General features: G+C 36.1%; 1 protein-coding gene across 1 annotated transcript in view; it reads right to left on the reverse strand.

The window, feature by feature from the left end:
• The window catches only part of LOC150110585 (FIGNL1-interacting regulator of recombination and mitosis-like), a 390,780-nt gene that overhangs the window by 148,371 nt on the left and 215,449 nt on the right, over positions 1-26,960 (reverse strand). The window contains exon 13 of the mRNA XM_090399827.1: positions 12,354-12,435. Coding sequence (XP_090255953.1) covers positions 12,354-12,435 — 82 coding nt within the window. The remainder of the gene's footprint in view (positions 1-12,353; positions 12,436-26,960) is intronic.

Here is a 26,960-nt window from a genome sequence, read left to right on the forward strand (position 1 = left end):
AAGGTTCAAAGAAAATAATACAATTTAGAAACACATATAAAGTTTATTGACTTTGTAAAAGCATTTGATAAAGTTAAAAGAAGCACTTTATTTACATATTAAAAGAAAGTAATATGTAAATAATATGTAATTATAAAAATTAAAATTACATATTATTTACATATTAAAATATTTACATTTTAAAATCTATCATAAGTATATATGAATATAATCAAATACAAATAAGATTAAATTATGAACTATCATATCCCTTACAGCAATTAACAGCTTTTAACATTTATCTAAATAAAATAATAATAAAATGGAATAAAAATTTCCATCAACGTATTAAACTTTTTCCTGCTGTGAACTTAAACATTCTCCTTTTTGCTGTAGAACAAATAATAATTACAAATTCTGAAGATAACTTACAGAAAGATATTTTATATTTAAATGAAATAGCCAAAGATTATGGAATGATAATTACAACAGAAAAATCAAAAACAATGGCCTTTAAAGGACAAGATCCAATAAGAACTAAAATAGTAATAGATAACAGGTTTCCGAACAGGTGAATTCATTTAACTACCTAGGTTGTATGATTACATATGAAAAAGATATATACCTAAAAATTGTAAAAATATTTAAAAATAACAGGTGTAATTAACTCTATATTTAAACCTAACCTACTTCAAAAACAAACCAGACTAAAAGTATACAATACATTAGCCCTACCAGTTCTACTATATGGAAGTGAAATCTGGACAATAAAACAAAAAGACAAATGAAGATTAATAACAGCTGAAATGAAGTTTATGAGAAAAAACAAAATATACTCTATTCAATTACAAATAAAATGAAGGAATTATGAAAGAATTAAACCAGGGATCAGTAACAGAAAAAAGTAAAATATATACATAAATGGATAGAACACCTTGAAAGAATGAAAACAGAAAGATTACCAAAACAAGTCTTAAATAACAAATCGTTAGGAAAAAGAAAACAGGACGTCCTCTAAAATTACCTTGAAAACCATCATGATGATTACAGAAATTATCCATGGTGGAAAATGCCTATATTCTCCCCATTATGTTCAAAATTCCTACCCAATATACAAACCTCCAGAACAGTGGCAAGCCTATCCAAGAGAAAAACAACAGCGTATCATAAATGGCTTGACAAAAAATCTGTAGCTTCATTCATAGCCTATATATACTGAAGCACATAACAAGTGCAAGACTCAATAGTAAAGCTGACTCTAAAAAAAAAAAATAATAAAAAAAAAAACTTGACTCATACACAAATTTTAGCCATGCCTTCTGGTCCATTATAGAGATAAATGGGACAGATATTTTGTCCAATGGTTTTTTCCCATCTCTCATCCAGGTAGCACTACTGCAACATCATCTAAATATAAACCTGACATCATTCTTCTATTCCAATTCCTACAGAAATGACCTTTCTGTAAAATCTAGTAACAATGCAGTGAATAGCTTTTGTGGCATGTCATGAAAAGATTTCACAAGAATTTTCAACAACCAGGATGACAAAAAAGACATCTGGTCCTGATCATATCTCCTGCCCTCTTCTAAATGAAATTGAGATATGTGCTTCATAAGTAAATCTGTACTTTATCACCTCTACATGCTACTATACTCAACTGGCACCTGCATAAACAACTGACCTATTACTCTCACTTCAGTGCTCTCTCAAGTAATTGAGAAGGTCATAGAGTCAACTTCATCACCCCAGAGAGCAACCAGCTAATCAGTGACAATTAGAATGGATTCCATTATATAGATTCACAGAGGTCACCTTATTACCTTACAACAGAAAGGTTTAAAGAAATCTGCACTCAAGTCATTTGATTCCGGCCTGTTTGGCTGAGTGGTTACCGTGTCCGCTCTCCGGCCAAGAGACTGTGGGTTCGAATGCCACCGTGGGCATGGATGTTTGTGATTATCCTACAAACTGTGTGGAAAGGGAATCTGCGACCCTACCACTTATTCTAGCAGAAGACATCATTGCCAAAACCATGTGAGGTACAGCAGTGACCATACAGCATCTACAGACGTCACATGTGAAAAGTCATTTGATAGGGTCTGGCATAGGGGAATCAGTAAATTGCCAGCTAACTGTATGTAATTCCTTTGTAAATGATAGCCAGTATTCTCTCTGATCATTTACTTCCATAATGGTGGACAGAGTTCTCTCTTCAAATTTCTCTTCCAATGAAGGTGTTTCTCAGGACTCTGTTATTACCTATCCTTCTTCATATACATAAATAGCCTTCTCTCATTCATCTTAAATATCATCCATAGTTGTGCTAATAATAGCATATTCCATTGCTCCTACTTACATGAGTAGCTTCTTATGGTGCTCAAACATTATAAACTTCAAGGTTTTCTATATTCAACATCCAAAACATTTATCTCCATCCATACCATAGGTTACTATAGGTTTACTAATAACCTTTAGTGGATGGGAACTACATAAACACAATAAAAAATATAAAAAGAATGCCATCCTTCTAGTGATGAAACTAATTACTTTAAATGCTACCAAAACACTTTTTTATTTAAAAAAAAAAAGTCATAATTTATTTTCTTATCTATATTATCTCAGTTCTTCAACATCCATTATTGATAGCGTAACTGGTAACCGACCAAATCTGCTATTCCAAATCATCTTTCATTCCATTTACCTCCGTTCTCTGACATCCATGAAATATTTCCCAAAATATAATCATTAGCTCTTTAAAAAATAACATGAATTTCATGGCTACACATAGTATCAATTTCCTGTTCCTCTCATGTTAGAAGACTCTCATGTTAGAATAAATAAAAAGAGAAAGTCCCAATAGTAATGCTCATATATGTATCTTTAGTTAGTTAGTTGGTGATCTCTTGGTTTCAGTTGAGTTCACTATGGAAAATACAACTTTCAGATATGGAACACCATGGTACTGTAAGAGGATTTGTGTTCTCACAAAGTTTCTGTTTCTGACAAGAATCAGCAAACTGAAACACACGTCATGTTGTTTAATTTTGATGGTATATATCAGAACAAAGAATTATAAGTAAATAATTATTTATTGACTTATTGCTGATATTTCGCTGGTGTTATAACCAGCAACTTCAGAGCACACAAAAACACAGTTTGTCATAGTACGTAAGACTACAACAACATGGTGTAACAAAGAAGGGACTAGTTTAACAAAATTGTAGCAACAACAGACTGAAGACCTGATTAGGCGACCTCTATCTAAAAAAAAAAAAAAAACAGCGAAATATCAGAAATAAGTCAATAAATAATTATTTACTTATAATTCTGTGTTCTGATATAAACCGTCAAAATTAAACATGAACAGCAAACACATAAGCCTTTCTACATATTTGAGAATTCTTCACGGAGGCGATATCGTACACAAGACACGACAATACAGTAAGTGGAAGTTAAAATTGGCATGGCAACTGAACAGGTTAGCCTTCTTAAAGAGGTACCAAGACACCAATTTAATACCTAACTGTGTGAAAATTAAAAACAAGTTCCAATGGGCCAAAGCCCAATGTATTTATAAATGAGCGAGTGTAGCTATTACGAGAATAGATTAATGCCCTCACCTTGAGTTATCAAAATTAAATTCAACCATCAACGTGCTACGTGAACACAGAACTATGAGAGATCCTAGACAACATCACCAACGCAATGGCTAGAAAAGAATTCATCATAGTCAAAAACCGGCACCAGAAAAAGTTTGAAAATCTCTAACAACGCAGTGCTACACAACGACTGCAGTTACAACAAGATCGTGTCATTGTGAATTTATCATCGCTCACCTTAACCAAAGAAGCCATTAGTGCTTTAAGTCAGGTGCATAATTTTGCCGTTATCACCCAAACAAGTTCCAAAAGCCGAAATAATGGCGTCTGTCGAACGGAGAATATACGACCTGCCTCCAGCAATAGCCAATAACATACGATTAGTTGTGGCCAACATCCTAATTAAGTCTAAGCCTCCCAGAAATAATATCCCTCATAAGGAAATCATTGCTCTAAAAGAGTAACATAATAATAACCAGATTATCATAACAAAAGCAGACAAAGGGAAAGCAACCATGGTGATGGACACAACAGAATATGAAAACAAAATGCACACACTTTTATAAGATCAGTCAACATACAAAATTATAGATCGCAATCCCACCAACACACAAAAGAATAAGGTGAGTAAATGACTGAAAAAAAGTCACTTCCTGGCCCAAAGAAACAGTAAACAAACTCAAGCCCTTCCATGTTAAAACACCCAGGATATATGGAGCACCAAAAATTCACAAGGTAAACCCTTACGCCCTATGGTAGATAGTATAAATAGTCCCACATACAAACTGGCCAGACATTTAGCCAAGCTACTAGCCACTCTCACAAACAATGCTCCCTCCTTTTCTCAAAAATTCTGCTAACCTAAAAAGTATTTTAGAACACCATACCTTAAAAAGCTGAGAATTAATGGTGAGCTTTGATATCACCTCACTATTCGCAAATGTACCACTAATTGAAACCTTTAATCTGCTAGTCACACTTTCCCCCTGATATATTTATTATTATTATTATTACCCAAGACCTCATGGAGTCAAAGACTCATCTGAGAGGTCCTTTTATCACACACACAACTCATCATACCATGCTTTGAACCCATTCAGACTCCCTGCAGACACCACACTCTCAGGCAAGGCATTCCAATCATTTACAACTCTGCATGAAAAAACCTACCTCTCACTCCCCTACTTACACCTTCTTTATACAATTTCCAGGGATGACCTCTAATTCTCCCCCGATCTCCCGCTATTTTCAGTAGAACTTCTCCAGCAATGATCCTATAACAACCCCTTAGGTCTCTATCATACCTCCCCCTCTTCCTTCTGAGAACCAGGTGACCAAATCTGGGCACAATAGTCCATGTGTGGCCTAATCAAAGCCTTATACAACGGAACAAGAATCTCACTACTTCTACACATCAGTGTCCTCTGCATCATTCCCAGAAGCCTTTGTGTTGTCTTCACAATTTTGGCTATGTGTCCCCTAAATTTCAGATCCTTATCCATTATCACCCCTAGATCTCTTATTTCTTCCACCTCCAACAATGTATTCTCAACAAGCATAAATTCTACATCCCATCTTTGTTTTCCAAATTTTAAAACCTTACATTTTGCAACATTGAACTCACATCCCCATTTCCGTGCCCCAATCACTCAATTTATTCAAGTCTTCCTGCAAGGTCACAACATCCTCACTACTCTTCATGGTTCGTCCCAACTTTGCATCATCTGCAAACAACTGAATATCTCCATCCAAATCTTCACCTATATCATTAACATACAAGTTAAACAGTAATGGCCCTAAAACAGATCCCTGAGGCACTCCGCTAGTGACTTTCCTTTTCCTTGACGTCGCTCCCCCATACACAACTTGTAGATACTTATAAGATAGCCAATCTCCAATCCAATGCACCAATCTAATATCCAACCCCGTCCGCTCCAGTTTGACTATCAATTTATCATAAGTACTTTATCAAAAGCCTTTGCAAAATCCAAGTATATCACTGTGTATCCTTCTCCTCTGTCCAAGGAAGCAGTCATGTTTTGTAATAAGTAAGTAGATTACTAAAACATGACTTCCCTTTAGCAAATCTATGCTGTCCATCAAAGATGATACCATTGTTGTCAACCCAATTCTGGATCCTAGTTCTCACAAACTTCTCCAACAACTTAACCACAACACCTGACACACAGATAGGCCTACAGTTTAATGCTCGAGTTCGATCACCTCCTTTAGGTGATCGAACTCGATTACCTAAAGGAGGTGATCGAGTTCGATTAGGGATGTGATCGATTAGGGACTTGACCGAGTGCACTCGTATTAAAAAAACATGTCAAGACAGGTGTCACCTCCCTGGCATATTCCTTCAGAATACGTGGTGATATATTATCAAGTCCCACAGCCTTATTAACATCTAGTTTACTCAACTCCCCATACACCTCTTGCTCACTTACAGTCAGTCTCTCCTCCCCATCATCTACTACTCTCAATCTCTCCATGAAGTCACATTCACAAGATTGAAAGACCTGTATGAACTGCTCATTAAGTATCTCCACCACACATTCCACAACAGCTGTCTTTATTACATTTTCTCCAATCAATGTCATCCTTCCATAATCATTCTTTCTTTTGCTGGCTACATATCGAAAGAACTCCTTAGGATTCTTTTTGGCTTCATTAGCTAACTGCTGTTCATACCTCTCTTTAGCTACCCTCACCAACCAAATCACCCTCCTTGCCTGGTCTTTGTAGACCTCATGGAATTGATTATTTCCACTTCATTTATGATGCCTCCACAATGCCCTCTTTCTCTGTATCGCATGCCTAATCTTTTTTTATTCATCCATCTCACACCTACTTTACTTAACCTTCTCACCCTTGGAATACATTTAGACATTGCATCTACTAGATAGTTTTTGAAAATCCCTCAAGCTGCACTCATCTCTTTTCCATCTAACTCCTCATTCCATGTTACACCCACAAGCTGTCTCCTCAGCTCTTCATAATCACCCCCCCTTGTAGTTCCACATATACCCTTTTCTCACAGAGATCCTCACACTGCTGGCAACCACCCAGGTAATCACCTCATGGTCACTCTCACCAAATGGTGGATGATCTGACACCTCATTTATAATTACATCCTCTGATGAGATGACCAAATCCAAGACCCTCAATCCTCGCGTGCCTTCTGTTACATACTGTCTGAGGTAGTTATCCCTCAAAAACTCAAGAAACTCATTTTCTTTACTTCCAGTTGCTATCTCATCATTCCAGTCTATATTGCCATAATTAAAATCACTCATAATGATCACTCTTTTCTTATTTGCTTGGCTAATTTGATTATACATTTCATTATCACCACCACCCACATTTCCTGTCTATAACAACATCCAACCAAGTATTTGATTCCATTCACCTCTATCTCACACCATACTGCCTCAAACCACTGACACTATTTCCCCTCTTGCATCTCTACTTTGTATGGACATAACTTTTTCTCTATCATCAATAGCACTCTCCCCCTCCCTTTTTACCCTTTCTATCCTCACGAAACACATCATACCCTTCCATCTCTATTCCTGTCAGGATATCGTCCTCTTCCAACCATGTCTCACTTATTCCGACAATCTTTGGGTGAACAGATGTAATTAATGCAACCATTTCATCTACCTTGTTTCTTATACTTCTAGCATTTGTATACAAACACAACAGCTCATTTCTGGATCTATAGATAATTCCACTGATACCACCCACTTGATGTGATCTCTCATTGCTCGACTGGGGCCATTTCCCTTTCTGCTTATTCATTTTAAAACCCTTTTCAATTCCAACTGTTTCCTCTTGATCCCAGATCATCCCATTCCTCTCTACACATGCTCTCACCTCTTCTCGGAGCATCCACCTTTCTCATGCTGTGTACTCCTGTCCACCCTGAGCCTCCCCGTTTTCCTGTCATCTTGCACACCCATTCTCACATTTTCTATACTCATACCACTCACTTCCTCATTCATAACCACCTCTTTAATTTCTCCTAACTTACTCTCCTGCTCTTCCACATCCAGCTTGATTTGATTTATTCTCTCTCACTCTACTCACTTTTCTATCTTCCAGCAGCAGTCTCTCCAAGCGACTCACACCATAACCACTCAAATGCAGCCCATCGCTCCCATACAGTTCACTTTATCTCTTAAACTCATTGCACACATTAACAAACTACACTCCCATCTCCTCACACATTTCAGCCAGCATATCATTCATAATCCTTGCTCTCCGCCTCATCTCACCACAGTTATACCTAGGTAACACACTGACCACCCTTCCTGTCACACTATTCTCTTTTATCCTTCTAAGCAGCCTTCTGATATCCATTCTGATGCTCTCTCTTTGTCCTCTGTCAAATCATTCGTACCGATTAAAACCATTAACTCCTTTGCTTGTTCCCTCCTCATATCCAATGCCTCAATCACTCTACTCATTTTACCACCTGGAAAACATACCTTATGCATCTTATCATCCAGCACACCTTTAATAATGGAGTCGCCATACAACGCCACTCGCTCATCTTTCGTTAACTCTTTCTTGCCATCATGATTTGTTTTAATATTTTTTACCCGAATTTTCTTAATTCCACATCCATTTCATCTCTTTCCTCATCCAATCCAATTCAACTTCCGAATCTCGCGTCACATTCTCTCTATCATTCAATCTTCCTAATTTTCTAACTCTCGAACCTCTCTTCTCACTTTCATTCTCATTCATCCTTCTGTGCTTCCGTACTTTCGGTCCAACATGCATCCAATTTCGCTATCATACATTCTTTCGACTTTTTCTACTTTCGATTCCTTCATCATGCTGTTCCCAGTTTCATTCGTTCTCTCAATTTCATTTCCTTCCGCCACTCTCACCTCACTTTCGTCCTTTTTAACATCCATTATGGATTTTATATTATTCGTTTTCTTTTTTTTACTGATTTTTTTAACATTCTTTCGCCTCTCTTTCACACCATCCTTCTCTTTCAAATGTGCATTCATTTTCCCTGCGACATTCTCACTACTAACACTTTCTGTCATTAATTTCATATTTGCATTCATCAAATCTTCATTCAGGGCGCACTTCGTACACCCTCCTTTAATCTGCCCTAAACATCCACAAATCATTTATGTAATCGAAAGAATACATATAGTGTTAAATTGGGAATGAAGATATTTGAGAATTATAATACTTCATTCACATTTAACATAATTTGCCATAACTTAAACAACATTTGTAAATATTATTTGATGTTGATCTCTTGCTTATAAATTATTATTCATATAGTTACTTTGAGTTTGTTTATAATTGTTTAATTTAAATTTATTAATTATATAATTTTGGGATTTATATTAGTACTGAAAAGACTCAGTATTAAAGTGTCATTCAATTTATTTTATTTGTTCCTGTATAGATATTATAAGAAGCTGTGCATATGTATTATAAGAATTTGTATTTATCATATTTAAATGTATTTTATGTGAACTACAGATTATTACCTTATTTGTTATTTCTGAAAGAAAATGTATATAAGTGGAATTCTGCTGATATGATTATATGTAACTCTTCTGAATGAATTTAATTGGCTAGTAAAGGAGAAACAGAGTTGTTTTTAGTTAGCACGTGCTTAGAATGTGAACGGCTATGATATGGAGAGAAACCTGTAGATGTATGCTGAACTGGCTAGAACGGGATTTTGGTGGAAGAATAAACGCAGTTAATTGGAGAACAAAAGTAAGGGGAGAAAGCTTGGGAAGAATGAAGAGACCGGAGGTGTGTAAGGAACGGCGAGCAGAGATATGCGGAAAAATCAACATGGAAAGGACCGGGAATAAAAAGGCATTAAAAATTACCTCTATGGAATTCTGATATTACGATAGATTCCTAATGATTAGAGGAAGAATACTGCAGAGCTGAAGTCAATACATAGTGGAAAATAAGGAATTAGTAGATGATGTAAATCTAATGTGTCAAGACTTGTGAAGCTCTGTGTTTAATATTTCAGTTAACATAGTAAAGATTTCTTTGAATTGTGTTTCCTCACGGTAATTAGTTAACAGGAATTTTAAAGATAACTGCCTTGTAATTCAATTAAGTGTTTATAGACTATAAGTGAATTAGAAAAGCCAACTATAAGAATATTTATTGTAAATTCTGGAACTTTGAACAGTGAGATCTATTTTTTTATAAATCGACAGAATATAGAGAACTGAGAGTTGAATGTTTGATACCCAGTGCATTATATCTACTCTGAGCACTAGAACTAAATCGATGTATAGATGATATGAATTGTCTCATGGAATAGAGACAAGTTGTGATAGAAATACTTATCGCTTGAATAATAAGATCTAAGACTTTTGACTTTAATCTTAAAACCTAACTGAATAGCTACCTGTATCTCAGAGATATTTTGGATTTGTTCAATAGCATTATCTTGTTTAGAAAGTTATACTTAGATGTACATGTTATATAACCCTGTATTAAATGTTTTGTTTTATTAAATTCAATTTGAAGTTTGTCTGATTTTCTTTCATTGCACCGGTCACAAAAATTTATCGGACCTTGCGGAAACCTTAAAAGATAATATTAACCTCGGCCTGTAAAAAAAGTGAGATTGCAAACGTTAGATGATGATTGATTACTCTACTAATCTGAATATAAGGTGGCGCAGGATAATATAAATTTCTTTATATTCGGATCAGTATCAATCAACATCTGACAAATAAAAACGAAATTTAAAGAAATAAGGATAAGTTCAACTAACCTATATAAATGGATCAGTCAGCAAGATAGGACAACTCAACAATAGCACACCTCACATTTAATGAAACGAATGAAGGCTAAATTAAAATCATGGAATAACAAAGCCACCGCCACGTTTTCTGCCGGTACTGCTCTAAGGTCTAATGATAACGAATTCGTAATTATTTCTGTAATTATGCTATAAAACTCTGTAGTACAACAATCACACCAAAAACCACAATAATACACCATCAAATCAAAGAAAACAATCAACAAAAATCAATCTTTTAGGAGCTTTCTAGCAACACGTTATTTCACGAGATAGCCTCGAATCCACCAACTTGAACTATTTGAACTATTTAAATTCAAACTTTAAAACATTTGAACTATTTAAATTCACAATACATGCAGGACATTTCCCATGGAAAGGGAAAATATACAAACAATTAGATGGGACAGCTATGGGCTCCCCCCCTTTCTCCCCTTAGCCAACTTCTACATAGAACACCTGGAAATACTAGCAATCAATACAGCCACTCTCAAACCAACACTTTGGCTACGCTATGTAAACGATGTGCTTACGATTTTGCCACATGGCCCAGGCACATTAGATACGTTCTTAGCGCATTTAAATAGCCAACATCTAAAAATCCACTTTATAATGGAACTGTAAGCTCATAACCGTCTGCCCTTCCTGGATACACTAATCACATGTCTTCCAGATGGTTCCTTATCATTCTCAGTTTTTAGAAAATCCACACATACAGGGAGATATTTACACAAACAATCAAACCATCACTCTTCTCAACAGTATGATATCTTAAAAACGCTAACCCACAGAGCGAGAGCAATCTGTTCCAATGACAATGCTATTGCTGCTGAACTGGCTCACTTATGCCACGCCTTCTTGGCAAATGCCTATAATCCCCATAAGATAAACAAAATACTAAATGCTCCTAAGAAACCCCTCCCACTATGGAGAACTACAACAAAACAGTCATCATCCAATACGTTAAAGGCACATCGGGAAATATATCTAGAATTCTCAATAAACATCAACTACGCACTGTATTCAGACCGTGTGTCAAATTACCAACTCTCATCCATTTACCCAAGGACGGCATCCCTCCTTTATCACATCCAAGAGTCTATGAAGTGTCCTGCTCGTGTGATCAAGCCTACTACAGTCAAACAGGAAGAACTGTGGACATCCACATCAGTGAACATAAAAGATACACCTGGCATTATCACTATGGCAAGTCAGGCCTAGCAGACCATGTTTTTTTGGATGTCCCTGCACACAGGATCAACTGGAAGAAAACAAAAGTACTGCACAGAAGCTTTTACGAGTCAGAGAGAGATTGTTCCTAGAAGCAACAGAAGCCCTGAACTCCAAATCTCAACAAATATGGCTATATAAATTTGCCTAAGATTTGGGAGACAGTTATCTTAAGACATAACTAGTATCTGCTTTCTCTCGTTTGTCCTTGTGTTGAAGCAACAACACAAGGACTTCAGTCTTTGTGTTGTTGCTACAATTTTAAACTAGTCCCTTTGTTACATAATGTTGTTGAAGTCTGGTTATAACACCAGCAAAATATCAGCAATAAGTCAATAAATAATTATTTACTTATGATTCTGTGTTCTGATATATATACCGTCAAAATTAAACAACATGAATGACGAACACATAAGCCTTTCTACATGTTTGACACGTCAGGTCAGTGAAAGAACTAATAAAAAGTACATATAGTGGCCCCTTGAACAGGGTTTGTCATTATTTAAGTAGCACAAAGGTTATGTTCTGAAAGCTCTTGGTCACTTCCAAAACTAAATTTAAAAGGCAAATAGTTTACTGTTTGGCTATAAAACAACAGTATTTATTATCATTTCTTTTAAACAGAAAACAGTATGTATTCTTTGCTTTTAGTGAAATAAGACAAAACAGTTCAGCGGAGGCACTCAAATCAATCAAAAAATATATTTTAATTCAGAATTACTTACCAACTGAAAGAAATCAGCAGATAGAAAATTAGCAAGATGAACTGATAAATAAATACAAATATGCTCATATAGGCTAATCAACCTAGAAGAAGGGAGGGAAAAAATCAAAATTAAATTTTTTTTTAAAATTTAAATGATCATTGAAATAGAAAAAAAGTACATTAAAAATCATAAAATGATTTAATTGTTGTTTTTTTTTCAAGTTATTTATCATTACCTTTCACAAAATTATAAGCTACTTAAAAGTTTGAAGTTAAGGGAAGATCTTGATCACTCACAAAATTTCCAATCTCATCAATCCAGGTTTGTATTCTATCTTACTCTATCTCCAACTGGTTTCTCTAACAACCTCACCACTACACCTGATACAGAGTGGTTTACCACTTTGTGCAGCAATACTATTTTTTCCCTATTTCCACCTTTCTGGACTGTTCCTGTTGTCAACTCTTATTGAAACACCTAATCAATGGAACTGCCAGTCCTCTTGCAGATGCTCTCAGTAAACATGTCCAACAAGTCCAACAGCTTCATTAACATCAAACATTAAAATTTCCAAACATTTAACATTCCTACATTGTCATGTCAGTCTTCAATTCCTCTTATTCAACACTACTGCCAACTTCCCTAACATGAAATACAATAGCAAAATACTCATTGAACAGTTTAACTGCATCTTCCATGGATGTGACCTGTGTTCCATCTTCAGAAATTAAAACCAGTCTTTCATATTCTTCCTTTATTCTACTAGCCACATCATTACAGAATTATCTAGGAGTCTGCTTTTTTGCCTGTGCTGATCACTTTTCATATGCCAATTTGCCCTTCCAAACTGCACTTGGTGCCTTCCCAGCCTACACACCCTACCCTATAACAATCTCTTGCTTAGCAGCTAGGGTAGGGATGGCCAACCTTTTATAGTTCATGGATCAATTTTTTTTCATTTTTTAGTTATGATGCACCATACGAACTTATACCACTTTTCAGCCCTTTAAAAATATGGTAATATGGATATATTTAACAGTTATACATAAAATTATTTATTATATATATGGTAATATAGACACTTTTAGCAGTTTTAAACAAAAGAATTTCATATAAAGACAAGATAAACATTAATTATTTTATTGACTTTTGAAATTGCTTTGCTTTTGCTAAGCTTGTAATGTTTGGAGTTAAATCAGTTACAGAAAGCATCAAACAGTTTTTCAAATTTGAATCAGTCAGTCGCGACCGTAGTTTGTTCTTAATCATTTTCATTTATGAAAATGCTTGTTCGCATTTGTATGTAGTTTCAAAATGACAGATATAACTCTGAGTCAATTTTCGCAGTTCTGGAAAATGTTCACAGGGCAATGATCACCAGAAATTAATTATATCAGAAGCATCTGGGAGTGATGGAAGTTCATTAAATTTCATTTTCAATAAAGAATTGGTTCTGAGATCAATAAGTTCCATTTGTATGTTACTAAGCATCATCAAATTTTTTGTTCAGTAAGTGAAAAGGGATTTATAAATGCAAGTATGCAGTCTTCTTCTTCGGCAAAGTCATTAAAACGAATGTTAAAGGACTCCTGCAATAATCTGAGTTTCTCAGTATATTCTGTAAAGTTGCCATTATCTTCAACAGATTCACCATGTTCTTTTAAATATGGAAATTGACTTAAATCCCCATTTTCTAACTGGGAGATGAACAGTTTTAATTTCATTTTGAATGCATTGATGTCATTTACTAAGCTAGGAAACAATTTGTTCTTGCCCTGCAGCTTCAAATTTAGATCATTGAGGTGGCTGATAACATCAACTAAAAATGCTAAATCAAATAGCTATTTCTCATCACACAACAGGGCTTTTTCCTTATGCAGCTCATCCTTCTCTTCCAGAAAATTACAAACACTTTCTTTCAGCTTCCAAAATCTACTGAGAGCTTGTCCTTTAGAAAGTCAGAGCACCTCACAATGAAGGATGAGATCACCATATTCCATATCTAGCAGTTCACAATATTCTCTGAATTCTCTTCTGTTTAACCCTCTTGCTCTAATTTTATTCACACACTTTACAACTAGTATCATAACATGCTTCAAATTTATCATGTCTTCTATTATCTGAGAGAGTGCTTTCACAAACAATGTACAATGGTTTTCCTGAAGGACCCGTAATAAATAAGAACTAATTTTCCCACGGTTCATTAAACTGGCTCTTGCTATCACCTTCTGCTCATTTTCTTTTGCAAAGTAATGGGTAACTGACCGTAAAAAAAAAATTATTTCAAAAAGTAAAGTTTATTATTAAATAATTTATTTAAATTATTTTATGGTTTTAAACATTATGAACATTCAAAAACAGTTCTACAAGTTTAAGATAAGATTCCTGTTTTCATGAAGGCCTAATGCAGTTCTGTAACTTTAAAAATATTATATATATATTTTTTCATAGAGTGTTTTCATCTCTCTCTCTTGTAATATATTATGTTCAATGAAATACGAGATCGCATCCTGCCATAAAACAGTCGATCAGCTGGGAATCACACACAACCCAAAAATCCTCATTACAAAAGCTTTGCTGATGATCAGTTAAATTTTAGGAATAAACCTACTATACGTAAATAAAAAGGAACGATATTGTATAAAAAAAAAAAGCATAAAAAAACACACACATACAAACACACCATATAATTGCAGGTTTCAGTAATCAGCTAATTAGGGGAGCGGGCAAGAACTTGACATACGCGTTCAAAATGAAAAAAATTATTTTTAAATTTACACAACTACATTAAGCCTTCGTGAAAACAGAAATCTTATCTTAAACTGAAAGAACAGCTAATAAAAACATATAAGTTCGAAAACACAGAATTGTTCACTCACATCGAATCAGAAGTTCATGGAACATTATGATGAGAGTCAGCTGTAAACTGATTGAGTAACTGGTGACGCATTTCAGCATTTGCCGGTGCCTGTTGCTTCAAGATCAAACAAGTATAATAAGTGTGCACTCTAGAATTCAGTGGTAGGTTAATTGTGTGTTTATATATATATATAAAAATCGTATACAACATTTTTAAAAATTTTTCTCTGGGGTTCAGTGCACCACCTCTAATCATGCAATGCGCCATTTTTGACGCATGCGCCATAGGTTGGCCACCCCTGAGCTAGGGCATATTTTCATAGTCCTTCATTTTCCATCTAGTTTATTTATCCTCCTAACCTTAGGAATACAATCTGACACTGGATAGACATCTGATTTCAAACCATGGCCTAGGCACTGATGATTTCTCTTCCCCTTCAACTGATTAAGTCATGACAGTTCACCAATCTGTTTTGTTAATTAATCATAGTATTCTGTATTTCCACACACTGCTTTTATTCAGTGAAGTTTGAACCTACCTAGTCACCTCTAGAAAAAACAAGTGGCAGTCTGCCAAAGTCAAGATATACTTCCAATTGCCCATTATAAGTAGCTACAATGTGTGTGAAACAAGAAACATCTGTTTCAAGGTTTTCAAGCATCTCTATGAAGCAACTTATGTTGATAGTGTCTCATTCTGTGGGAAAAAAAAAAAAAAAAAAAAAAAAAAAAAAAAGGAATCAATGTACATCTCCTGTAACTCTGCTGCCTGAGAGTACTGTATGAGCTATTTATTTTTCAGAGATGGCATGTAATATCATTCCTTGTTCTGTTGCTTCATTTCTGAAACAAAGTAAAAGAACAATCTTTCATTCGTCTTCTTGTTTTTTCTTCCTTTCCTCCTCTTGTACCTTGCGGTGTCGAGGATTTTCTATTCATTTAACTGCAACCGTACCACAAGAATAAGATGGTTAGCCCTATGTCTGAAGATGTGTATGTTCACGGGCTGGTTTGCCTGTTCTGGGGGACGAAAAACCAGAGTTTCCATGTGAAAAATCCCTTACTTCGATATGAGACTGGCTAACTTACCTTTAGTGAAAAGAGACCTGAAAGGTTCCTCAAGTCACTGACAGGAATCAAACCCAGGTATTTCCAACCATATGGCTCCGTCTATACTGACTAGGCTACAGAGGCTCAACAGCTTTCATTACCAGTAATAATGTTCAACAGGAAGTCACCACTTTTTTGTAACAGCCTACCTCTGAAGCAATTTAATGGGACAGCATGCATGCTCTATTGTTTTCTTCAAAAAGCAAGCTCCCAGAAAAAAAAAAAATTTTGGTATTCCACACTCAGTGTGTCCTGTGCTACGTAGCATGCTAATTTTCTTTTGCTTGCCAATTGTGTCGGATGAATATATCTCTATAAACAACATACACAAAAGATTACAAAACTGAAAGTAAAAAATACTGGCAAATGGCAATGCATTTGATGCCATCCGTTCATTGGACATCAACAGATGCCGTGTGGTTACTCAGGTACATGGCGATGTGTCTGAAGATCCATCCATCTCATTGATGGTCTACCCCTTCCTCTTTTTACAAGAACTTTACCTTCTATTACTTTTCTGAGAAGTCCTCCTTCCATCCTCTCAATGTATCCAAAATATTTTATCTTTCTTTTGTCAATATCCTTAAGGAGCCTTAAAGTTCTACTGATCTTTTCTAACACCCATTCATTTGTATGCCTTTCAGTATATGATATCCTCAACAGTGTTCTGTAACATCACATCTCAAAAGCAGCTATCCTTTTCCTATCAAACTTCTTTAGGTTCCATGTCCCACATCCACAAGACGCTATTGGAAAAATACTGCATCCAAAATTCTCAACTTTGTCCCCATGGAGATAGATCCATCCTTCAAGATTTTAGACAAGTCTCTGACTGTTGTTTTAGCCATTCCTAACCGTCTTCTGAACAGCAATACTTCACATTAATAATAGATCCCAGGTACTCAAACTTGCTGACTTCCTCAATTCTTTTGCCATTAAGATACACTTGTTTCTCAGGAGCTTCCCTGTCTACATTTCCTTTGAGAACCATAATCTTTGGCTTGCTAAGATTGAGATCAAGTCATCTGTTCTTACCTATTTCATTAACTTTGTCAAAAATTTGTCCTAGCTCTTTCTTTGACTTAAACAGCCTTTGGCTATGCTCTTTAATTTAAGTCTCAGCTCTGGCAAAGTCTTAAGGGAGAGGAAGGAGGGAAAAACGATTCCTTTCCATATTTATTTATTCATATGGAGTTCCCCTAATCCCTTTGTGTGTGGGGGAGGGCAAAGAAGGCAGAAGCATGGGCAGCCAAAGAAGAGATGGAGGGAGCTGCTAGAAGAGGACTTGAAGATGAAGAACTTGGATGTGGTGACAGCCCAAGACAGGAAGGTGTGGAGGAGACTCATTAAAAACAGTGACCCCACTTAAGTGGGAGAAGCTGCAGAAGAAGAAGAAGAGTGTACATTACATACTTTGTGTCAATGCAGTTAAGGTATTTCAATTGATTGAAAGTTTTTTTGTTGCTGGGGATCTGCCAAACCTCAGATATAATGTAGGTGTGATAGACATTGACAGTATTGCAGTGTGTTTTTATTTCAACGGCTTCTAATACTCTTAACATTGTTTCATTTTTTTTTTGGAAGTTAAGAATGGTCACTTTGTCTATTTGTGGAATGTGGGTGTATTCTAATGCATGTGCTGCTATTTCTGTAGTTGGGGCTTTTCAAGTTTGGTTGGTTTGTTTTTTCTTCTGAAAAAATTCTGGATTTATTCTGGATTTATTCTCATCTTTTATTAGTATTCTATTACTTTTATGCTTTTAACTCTGTTATTCATATCTGTTTTAAATTTTACAACTGAATGGAGTTCCATTTTACTATTTTACCTATCACTAATATCATACCCATTAATCACCATCTACAATTTTCCACTCCATATTTCAAAGATCTTTGATCATTATTGCCAAAAGCACAACAAAGGTAGGCAATATATATATATGATTACTTCATTAAATTTTTATTTTATTGTTAATTAAAAAATACAATTACAGTCAAAGGACATGTTTTTCATCTAGGGTGCTCCATAACATAACAGCTTAGCTTTTTCTTTTTATAATAATTTTGATGGACTGTTTTCATTATTGGTGAAACTAGTGAAGATTTATTGCATTTTTTTTTTTTTTTTTTTGTAGTATGATGTCTTTTGATGAAATGTTTCTAGTTCTGTGTGCTACGTTTTTATCATGCCATATATTTGTGCATGATGGTGCGGTGAGTTAATGTTCAGATATCAGAACATTAACTCACATTGCCATCCTGTATGGCCTATACTGCATGTTTTCCATTGATAAGAAAAAGAAAAAGACCCATCTGGTAGTCTAGTGACTAATGGTTAACAGAGGTGAAATATACTGTCATGAGAGTAAAATAACATCTAGTTGCAGTTTTTTTTTTTTTGTTTTTTTTTTTAATAAAACAAGCTATGACTGAGATGCATGAGTGTGTTTGGAGATGTATTATCAAAAGGAAGGGCAAGTAAAGTGAGTGATATTTTCTGCAGAAAATAAAACAGAACTGTGTTTTGTTTTAGTAGTGGTGAAGTTCACAAGTTATTCTTGTGAAGAATAACTGAAAAAATAGTAAGATCAGAGTTTGAGGCATTAGTTAAGGAGATCTTGAATCTTCAAATGATTGCACATTATAAGGTTTGTCAAATGAAGAAGAGGGGTACAGTGGTCTGCCATCAGCAAAACAATGGAGAGAATTTAAAATCACTGTGGGAAGGTCATTTATGTACAGAGCTGGGATACTCCATCACTGATGGGAAAATCTGAGAAGTGCAGTAATGTACTGTGACATGTACAATGCTATGCAGTGAATAACTAGAAAAGATGCTGGCAATCCAACTGGAAAGGACAGAAGGCACACTATGAAACAAGTAGTTTGGTGAGCAGGCTTCTGTATCAGACCAATAAATGTCCTAGAACAACTCAATGGCTAAGAGATTGGCTATAGCCAAAGAACAAAAGAACAGTAACTAGAAATTAGCAACATGGATTCACCTCATACTGCTGAATATCAGCTAGTTTCCAGGCTATAGCTGCCCGACAACCAGTAGCATCTGAATATACAATATTGGATGGGTAGTAATTCTGAAACAAGATTTTAGCACAACTGGAAGGGTTCCATCAGGAGAAGGCCTTGCTCTGTGTTCAAGATATTCATTTAGTTGTGTTCAAGCTAATTCTGATTTTTATTTTCTGGTGAAAATAGAGAGGCATGAAGTGAACTGTTCTTGGTATTGTGGGATGTAATTTGTTATGCTCAGATAGTATCTATGTCACGAGCATGGATAGTAGTTGATGATTTAGGGAATGAAGGTGCACCCCTGTTAAAAATATTTCTACTATTGTCTGTATAAGCATTTGGTCAGGAGAATAGAAAAAGTAATCAGACAATAAAAAGGAGAAGAGATGATATATCCCATTTTGCACCACTGCAATGTCAACAGATACAAAGCAAACCAGCTGACTGAATATGTGACACACCAAAGGAAACTTGGATGAAGTTACAGTCTGAGATATCAAAAAAGGACCAACATGTAACATGTACAGCAGGTGTTCTAAAAACTTTTTGCCATCACACCTCCCTTTTGTGTAATCTTAATGTACATACCTCTCCTAAAAATCCAAGCACTAAAATGAACACAAATCTACAATGAAAGCAATACAATGAACTTTACTTTTAATAAAGATATAAAAAATAAAAATGTTCAAATGAAATTAAATTAATTATTTATCCTAAACAATTATAAAATAATTATATAATTCTTCATAACCGCTTTAATGAGATGGATGTTGCTGCTTTTGACCAATTAGGAACAGTCTTTGACAGTGCTAGCCAAATATCATGTCTGGCATCCAATCTTCACACTAACTAATGTTGAAAATCCAGATCTGCATAGATTGGTTGTAGCAAATGGGATTAAGGCTAAAAGAGCATTAGTTGCCAAAGCTGGGTATGCAACTATTTGGAAACACCAGAATTCATTAAAATTTTGATTCATGAAATATTGCCTCAGCAAAGATTTGCTCTGTAGTTCGATGAGATCATTCTTCTTCTTATCAGCATCATACATTAAAATCCAAACTGATTGATTTGTACGTGTATGACTTTGACAATCTGGCCATAAGCAAAAGCAATGTTTGTGCCCCCTCCACTATCATCTGACTCACTTGAAACTAGTATGTTGAGAAAGGTGGACTTATTGTAACAGTGTATGACTGAAAGGTTCTTCACACTGGCCCTGGACTCTGTCTGTACCTCGCCAGGGGAGGTACACCTCACAGTTTGGGAAACTCTATCTACAGTATACACAGAAGCACTGGTCAAGAAAAAGTCAAAGGTCTTGAGAGGATAGTAAAGATTATTTCGTATTTCTGGTGGACAAATGGATTGTCACATCTCTGGCAAGGGCAAATACCACAACACCCCTAGTTTAGTCAATCCATTGAGAACCACCCTTTCAATCACACTTATCTTATTCTTTTACACATGCAACTCTTCTTCCTTCCTTCCTCAGATCTCCTGTTCACCTTGAACTCTACCCCAATCCCCTGTGCAACAGCCTCTTCTCCAGATGACACCAAATCCATTCATATGCATGCTTTAACTCATATAGTTTGTCAAAATTTATCTTATAAATTCACATAATATACCTCTTTCTTCTCACCTCTGCCCCATATATAAATTAACATCTGTTGCCAATCACAAATCGTCATTTCATACAATATCACACTGATCACAGTTTTCTTTTTACTGTTGCTCTCTCCTTGATAAACTTCTGAATATTCATGTTAATTTTTTTTTTCTTTCTGTCCAACCAAACCATTTGTTGCTATAGTCACAAGTAAATAACTCACATATTCATTCAATCTTTCATATCCAATTCTTCAAACACCAGGCTCATTCTTTCTCCTGAAAAACAAACCTTCTATACCCTGTTGTTCAACTTATCTCTAAAAACAGAATTTTCACACAATGCCAATCTTGAACTATTTGTTATTTCTTTTTCCTGCTATATTTCATTTGATTCTTTTCTACCAAACATCCAATTTCATACCACATATGGTTCATTTCATTTCTCTTTATACAGTTCCAATAAAAAGCACCTCATTTTTCAACTTCATAAACTTTGCTATTAAGGCTTGCATCCAGTGAATGCATTCCCTTGCATACTTTCATACTAACCCTTCTGTCTGCTACCACTCGAAACTCTTATTCTTCACTTGCTTTCATATTCTATCAGCTGACATTCACTTATTCACTTGTCTTCCATTGATAAAAAAACATCTCAATCCATTAGGATATTGCACTCCCTGGATACTCACAATTTTCCATTTCTGTTATTCGTCCTCTCCATGTACATCCCTTGACACAAAAACCACTCCTGACAACAAACCATCCTCAAAAAATCCATCATTTAATGTTTGATATATGAAATAGAGCCCCCGCAGTCAGTATAGATGAAGCCCTTTGATTGGAAAAACCTTGGTTCGATTCCTGTCCAAGACAGGAGGAACCTTTATCTGGTATCTTTTGACTAAAGGTGAGATTAGCCAATCTCATACAGAGGTAGGAGTTTTTTTCACAAGGAAACTCAGGTTTTTCATCTCTCAGAACAAGTAAACTGGCCCAATGAACAAACAATGATCTACAGTCATAAAACACATACTTAATCCCTCATTAGGAGGGCTCAACCCATCCTAAGGGATGGGGGGGGGAGAATCCCATACAAAACATTTATAATACCCTTGTTCTCACTGCAAACTTTTTGATACTAATTCATATTTATAAATTTAGGGACACAAAACACACATGTTGAAAAGATTATTTTACTGATTAATAATAAAAGGTAAATTACATCTACATTGTTAACTAATCTTTTTTTTTAGCCTGCCCTCTAGTGATTACAAAAAAAAAAAAAAATTACCAATAAAAACTACAATAAACTCTGCTCAAGTCCTCACGTACTAGGATTCTTCTGGAATTATACAGTTTATATTGTTATATTACGATTATCTTCTGGATTTGTACAGTACAGGTTGCTATTGAATGTTCAGGGGAAAAAAAAAAAAAAAAAAAAAAAAACCACTTCACCAAGTCTTCTTTTGTATTGAGATTTTTCTTCGTGGTTGCTATGAAGGTTGCAGATGGGTCCTCCACATTCTTGGAATGGTTAGACCATCATTTTTATTCAGATTCAGATCATGTTTGAGCATTTCACATGCTTCCTTGAATATCTGCTCGAACCAGGTTTTGGTGCAGTGGGACTTGGTACCTTTCCAATCAATTCTGTGGTATGTTTGGAGTGCGTGGTCAGAAAGGCCGGTTTTTCCATAATGGAAGTATTTTATGTGTCGTTTGTGTTCATCCTTTCTGATTGGGATGGTTCGCCCTGTTTCTCCTATGTATGGTATGTTACATGTGCAATCTATTTTGTAAACCCCTGGGTGGGCTAGGTGTGGCAGGGGATCCTTGGAAGAACTGGATCAACATCAAAACCACCTTTAAACCCCCTCGGGGATTTAAAGGTGGTTTTGATGTTGTATTTGTGTAGTATTCTATTTTTTCTGAAATGCCTCTAACATATGGTATAGCAATAGCATTCTTGAAATCTTTTTTGTTATTAGTGGTATCTTTGTGGAGGATCTTGTGAATGTTTTTATACTGTATCCATTTTTTATAAAGGTATGTTTGATGGTCTCATATTCATGGTTAAGAGCTTGTTCAATTGAACAAATTGTTTGAGCTCTGTGTTTAGACAGGAAGCTGGCAATCCATCTGCAGAAGTCCTGAGACAGTCCAAATGATGGGAATTTGCTTAGTAAGCCTTTGTGCCAGACCTGGTCAATGGCTTTAGAGATATCAAATGCAACTACTTGGAATTTGCCGAATTTCTCCATGGCATTTGTCCAGCGATGGGTGATGTACAAGAGTAGATCTCCTGTTAATCAGCTTCGACAGAATACATAATGGTGGTCGCTTATTAACTGGACACCTTCAAGGTAGAGTAGGAGTCGAGAGTTGATGGTTTTCTCCATCACTTTAGATAGGACTGAAGTGAGTGAGAGAGAGCGGTAGTTAGATGGCAGTGATTCGTCACCCTTTTTAGGAATGGGTTGAATGTGGGCCAGTTTCCAGGCTTTGGGTTATATATACCAGTGGTGTAAGAGAGTGTATACAGATGACATAGGATAGGAGTCAGTTCTGTTGTGCAGACTTTCAGGACAATTGGAGGAATGCCATCAGGGCCAGGAGACTTTTTTGTGTCAAATTTAGACAACAGGTTTATGATATCTTTTTGGCAAAAGGATACAGGTGGCATTGCGTGTTGGGCAGTTGGAATGACTGGAGGGCATTTGCCATTGTCAGTTATGTGTGCATTGGAGGCAAAGTGTGAAACCAGGAGGTTAGCTTTTTCTGTGGATGATGTTGCCATCTGGGTACGATAGAGGTGCGAGAACTGTAGGGCAAAAATTTCGACCAATTGCCTCGGCAAGAGACCAAAAGGCATGGCTGCCATTTGGTCAGGCTGCAAGCTTCCTGCCCATTCAAATTCTGTTTTAGAAGCATTGAAAATTTTCTTGCATCTGTTTTGGGCTTGAGTATAGGCATTGAAGGATGATGGGGTTTTGTGTCAAATTTAGACAACAGGTTTATGACATCTTTTTGGCAAAAGGATACAGGTGGCATTACATATTGGGCAGTTGGAATGACTGGAGGGCATCTGCCATTGTCAGTTATGTGTGCATTGGAGGCAAAGTGTGAAACCAGAAGGTTAGCTTTTTCTGTGGGTGATGTTGCCATCTGGGTATGAGAAATGTAGGGCAATGTATGGGTGGGAGAAATGTATGGGTGGGAGAAATGTAGGGCAAAAATTTCAACCTATTGCCTTGGCAAGAGACCAAAAGGCATGGCTGCCATTTGGACAGGCTGCAAGCTTCCTGCTTTCTGCCCATTCAAATTCTGTTTTAGAAGCATTGATAATTTTCTTGCATCTGTTTCGGGCTTCAGTATAGGCAGTGAAGGAGGATGGGGTTCTTTATTTGAGCCAGTTATAGTATGCCTAATTTTTCATTTGTACCACCTTGGCACATCTTTTGGAGAACCAGGGTTTAGTTGGGGGGGGGGGGGGGGGGGGAGCAGTTCATAGTGTGGGAAATGTATGTTTTCATGCCAGTGAAGATTACTTTGGTGATATATTCGGTGCATGTGTTTGGACTGGAAGACCGGAAACAATAACCCAACCATGGGAATGTAGCATAATAATCTCGGAGACTGTCCCATTTGGCACTGTTATAATGCCAAACTACTCTTGTGTGGGAGTGACTGTGTAAGCATTGTTGCATGGGGGAGGAGATGAGCACTAGGTTGTGGTCAGCATTACCCAGAGGCTCACTACATTCACTACATATTTGGAGGAAGAAAGGAAGAGATCTAAGATATTTGGGGAGAGGTTCGGGTTATCTGGTATTCTGGTCGGCTTTTGAACAATTTGTGTAAGGTCATTAGTGATGGCTAATGTTTCAGCATCTCTGCCTGCAGGATCTGTACAACTGGAAGAGGAAAGCCAGTTGGTGTTGTGGACATTAAAATCTCCGAGGAGGATGATTTCACTGTTAGGAGAGTGGGACTGGAGAAAATCAACTTTTAGGGAGAGGAAAGGAAAGAGCTCAGAATAATTGGTGGTATTAGGAGAGTGATAGAGACAGCAGATGAATTTGACTGAGTGGGGGAGGGGATAGCTTTACCCAAAGAAGATCGAAATTGGGTGATTCTAGGTTAGGTGCTCTCTGGCAGGGTATGTCACAGATATGCACAGACACCACCCTCGAGTGGAAAGGAGTTAAATAGTAGATGAATAAATAGTAGATGAGTTAAATGAGTTTGTTTGTGATAGACCCCAACATTAATGTAGAAGTTTGATGTATGGGCTAGAATAAGTATAGGTGGCCATAATGATCGTTATTTTATCAGAAAAAGTTCCTTATCAGCCCAAAGGTATCACGATGAGATTTTGGAACCTATAATTCGTCCTTATGCTGCTGCAATTGGCCAAGAATTCGTTTTTATGGATGACAGTGCTCATCCACACCATGCAAATTGGTACAAGAGTGCTTTGAGGAAGAAGGAATTGAACGAATGGACTGGCCTGCCTATTCACTGGATTGTAATATAATCGAACTTGCCTGTGATGCTTTAGGTAAATGCGTTTCTGATCGATTGGTACCACCACGATTGCTCAAAATCAAGAGCTCAAAATTGCTCTCACAGAAGTGTGGAGAAATATCCCACAAGAACTGTTTGATCATCTTATCTGGTCGATGCAATCAAGATGTCCCGCTATTTTGGCTGTTAATGGAGACCATATTAAAAATTTTATTATCATCAAATTCCTGCCATGTACCCTCAAGGGGATGTACAGGATATGATAGTACTACATGAAAAATTTATATCATTACTAACTTCCTATTTACAATTTTCCTCCAAATCACACGGTTACTTGTCAAGACTCCAACATTATCATTATCAGATCTTACATTTCTATCGTCTAAGGCAATTTGTACCATATCAATCCCCCTATATCTTGGTCTTCCTCTGGGTCGTTTACCTACCAACCTGGCAGAGAACACGTTTTGTTAATCTTTCCTCGACCATACCACCTGAGATTAGCTTTGCTAACGCATTCCTGGATGCTGACAATGTCAAGTTCTTTCCTAATATCCTTGTTTTTAATATGATATTGCCATCGATTCCACCTGTTCATGCCTCCAATCTTTCTCAGAACTTTCATATCTGCTGTCTCTAGTCTTTGGTCAAGTGTTTTACTTCTGAATCAGTTCTCAGATCCATAAGTTAAAACTGGTTTGAACACTGTCTTGTATACAGCTAATTTAGTGATCTGACTAATTTCTCTCTTATAACATATGAATTTATTCAATTGAATTCCTACCATACCAGCTTTGTTGATTCTGTTGTCTATTTCCATATTTAGTTTACCATCTTCACTAAAAATCGTGCCTAAGTAGCTGAAATCTTTAACTTGTTCCACAAGTTCTCAGTTCAGAACACAGGTGACATTTTCAATGATTCTACCTATTTTCATTGTCTTTTTATTGCTGACCTTCAAACGATATCTATTACAACAGTTATTCAATTTAGTGAGAGAATCTTGCAGACTTGTAGCGGATTTATTTAGAAGTATAACATCATCCGCATAAAGCAAAGAGCTGACGTTAACATCTCCAAAACAATTTCATGTTTAATACCACTTTCCTTCATAATGTGATCCATATAGATAATGAATAACAGAGGGGATAATGTACATCCTTGTCTCACACCAGATTTAACATTAAAAAATCTTCCTGTACTTCCTTGAATTCTAACTGCTGACTTACAACTCAAATAAAGACTAAGTATTGCTTGATATAATGCCCCATTGACACCATATAACTGTAGTGTATTGAATAGCTTCTCTCTTGGCATCTTGTTGTATGCCTTTTCCAGATCGACAAAACTTAAATACAGATCTTTGTTATATTCCCATGCTTTCTCAACTATTTGTCATAAAGTGAAGATCTGATCCTGACAGCCTTGTTCTTCACCAAGCTTTTCTTCCACAATTCTTCTCAACGTTTCTCAAGTATGCTTGCA

Source organism: Typopeltis vanoorti, chromosome 1, assembly GCF_054136105.1.
Source record: "Typopeltis vanoorti isolate ZY-2024b chromosome 1, IOZ_Tvanoo_1.0, whole genome shotgun sequence".
Classification (NCBI taxonomy): domain Eukaryota; kingdom Metazoa; phylum Arthropoda; class Arachnida; order Uropygi; family Thelyphonidae; genus Typopeltis; species Typopeltis vanoorti.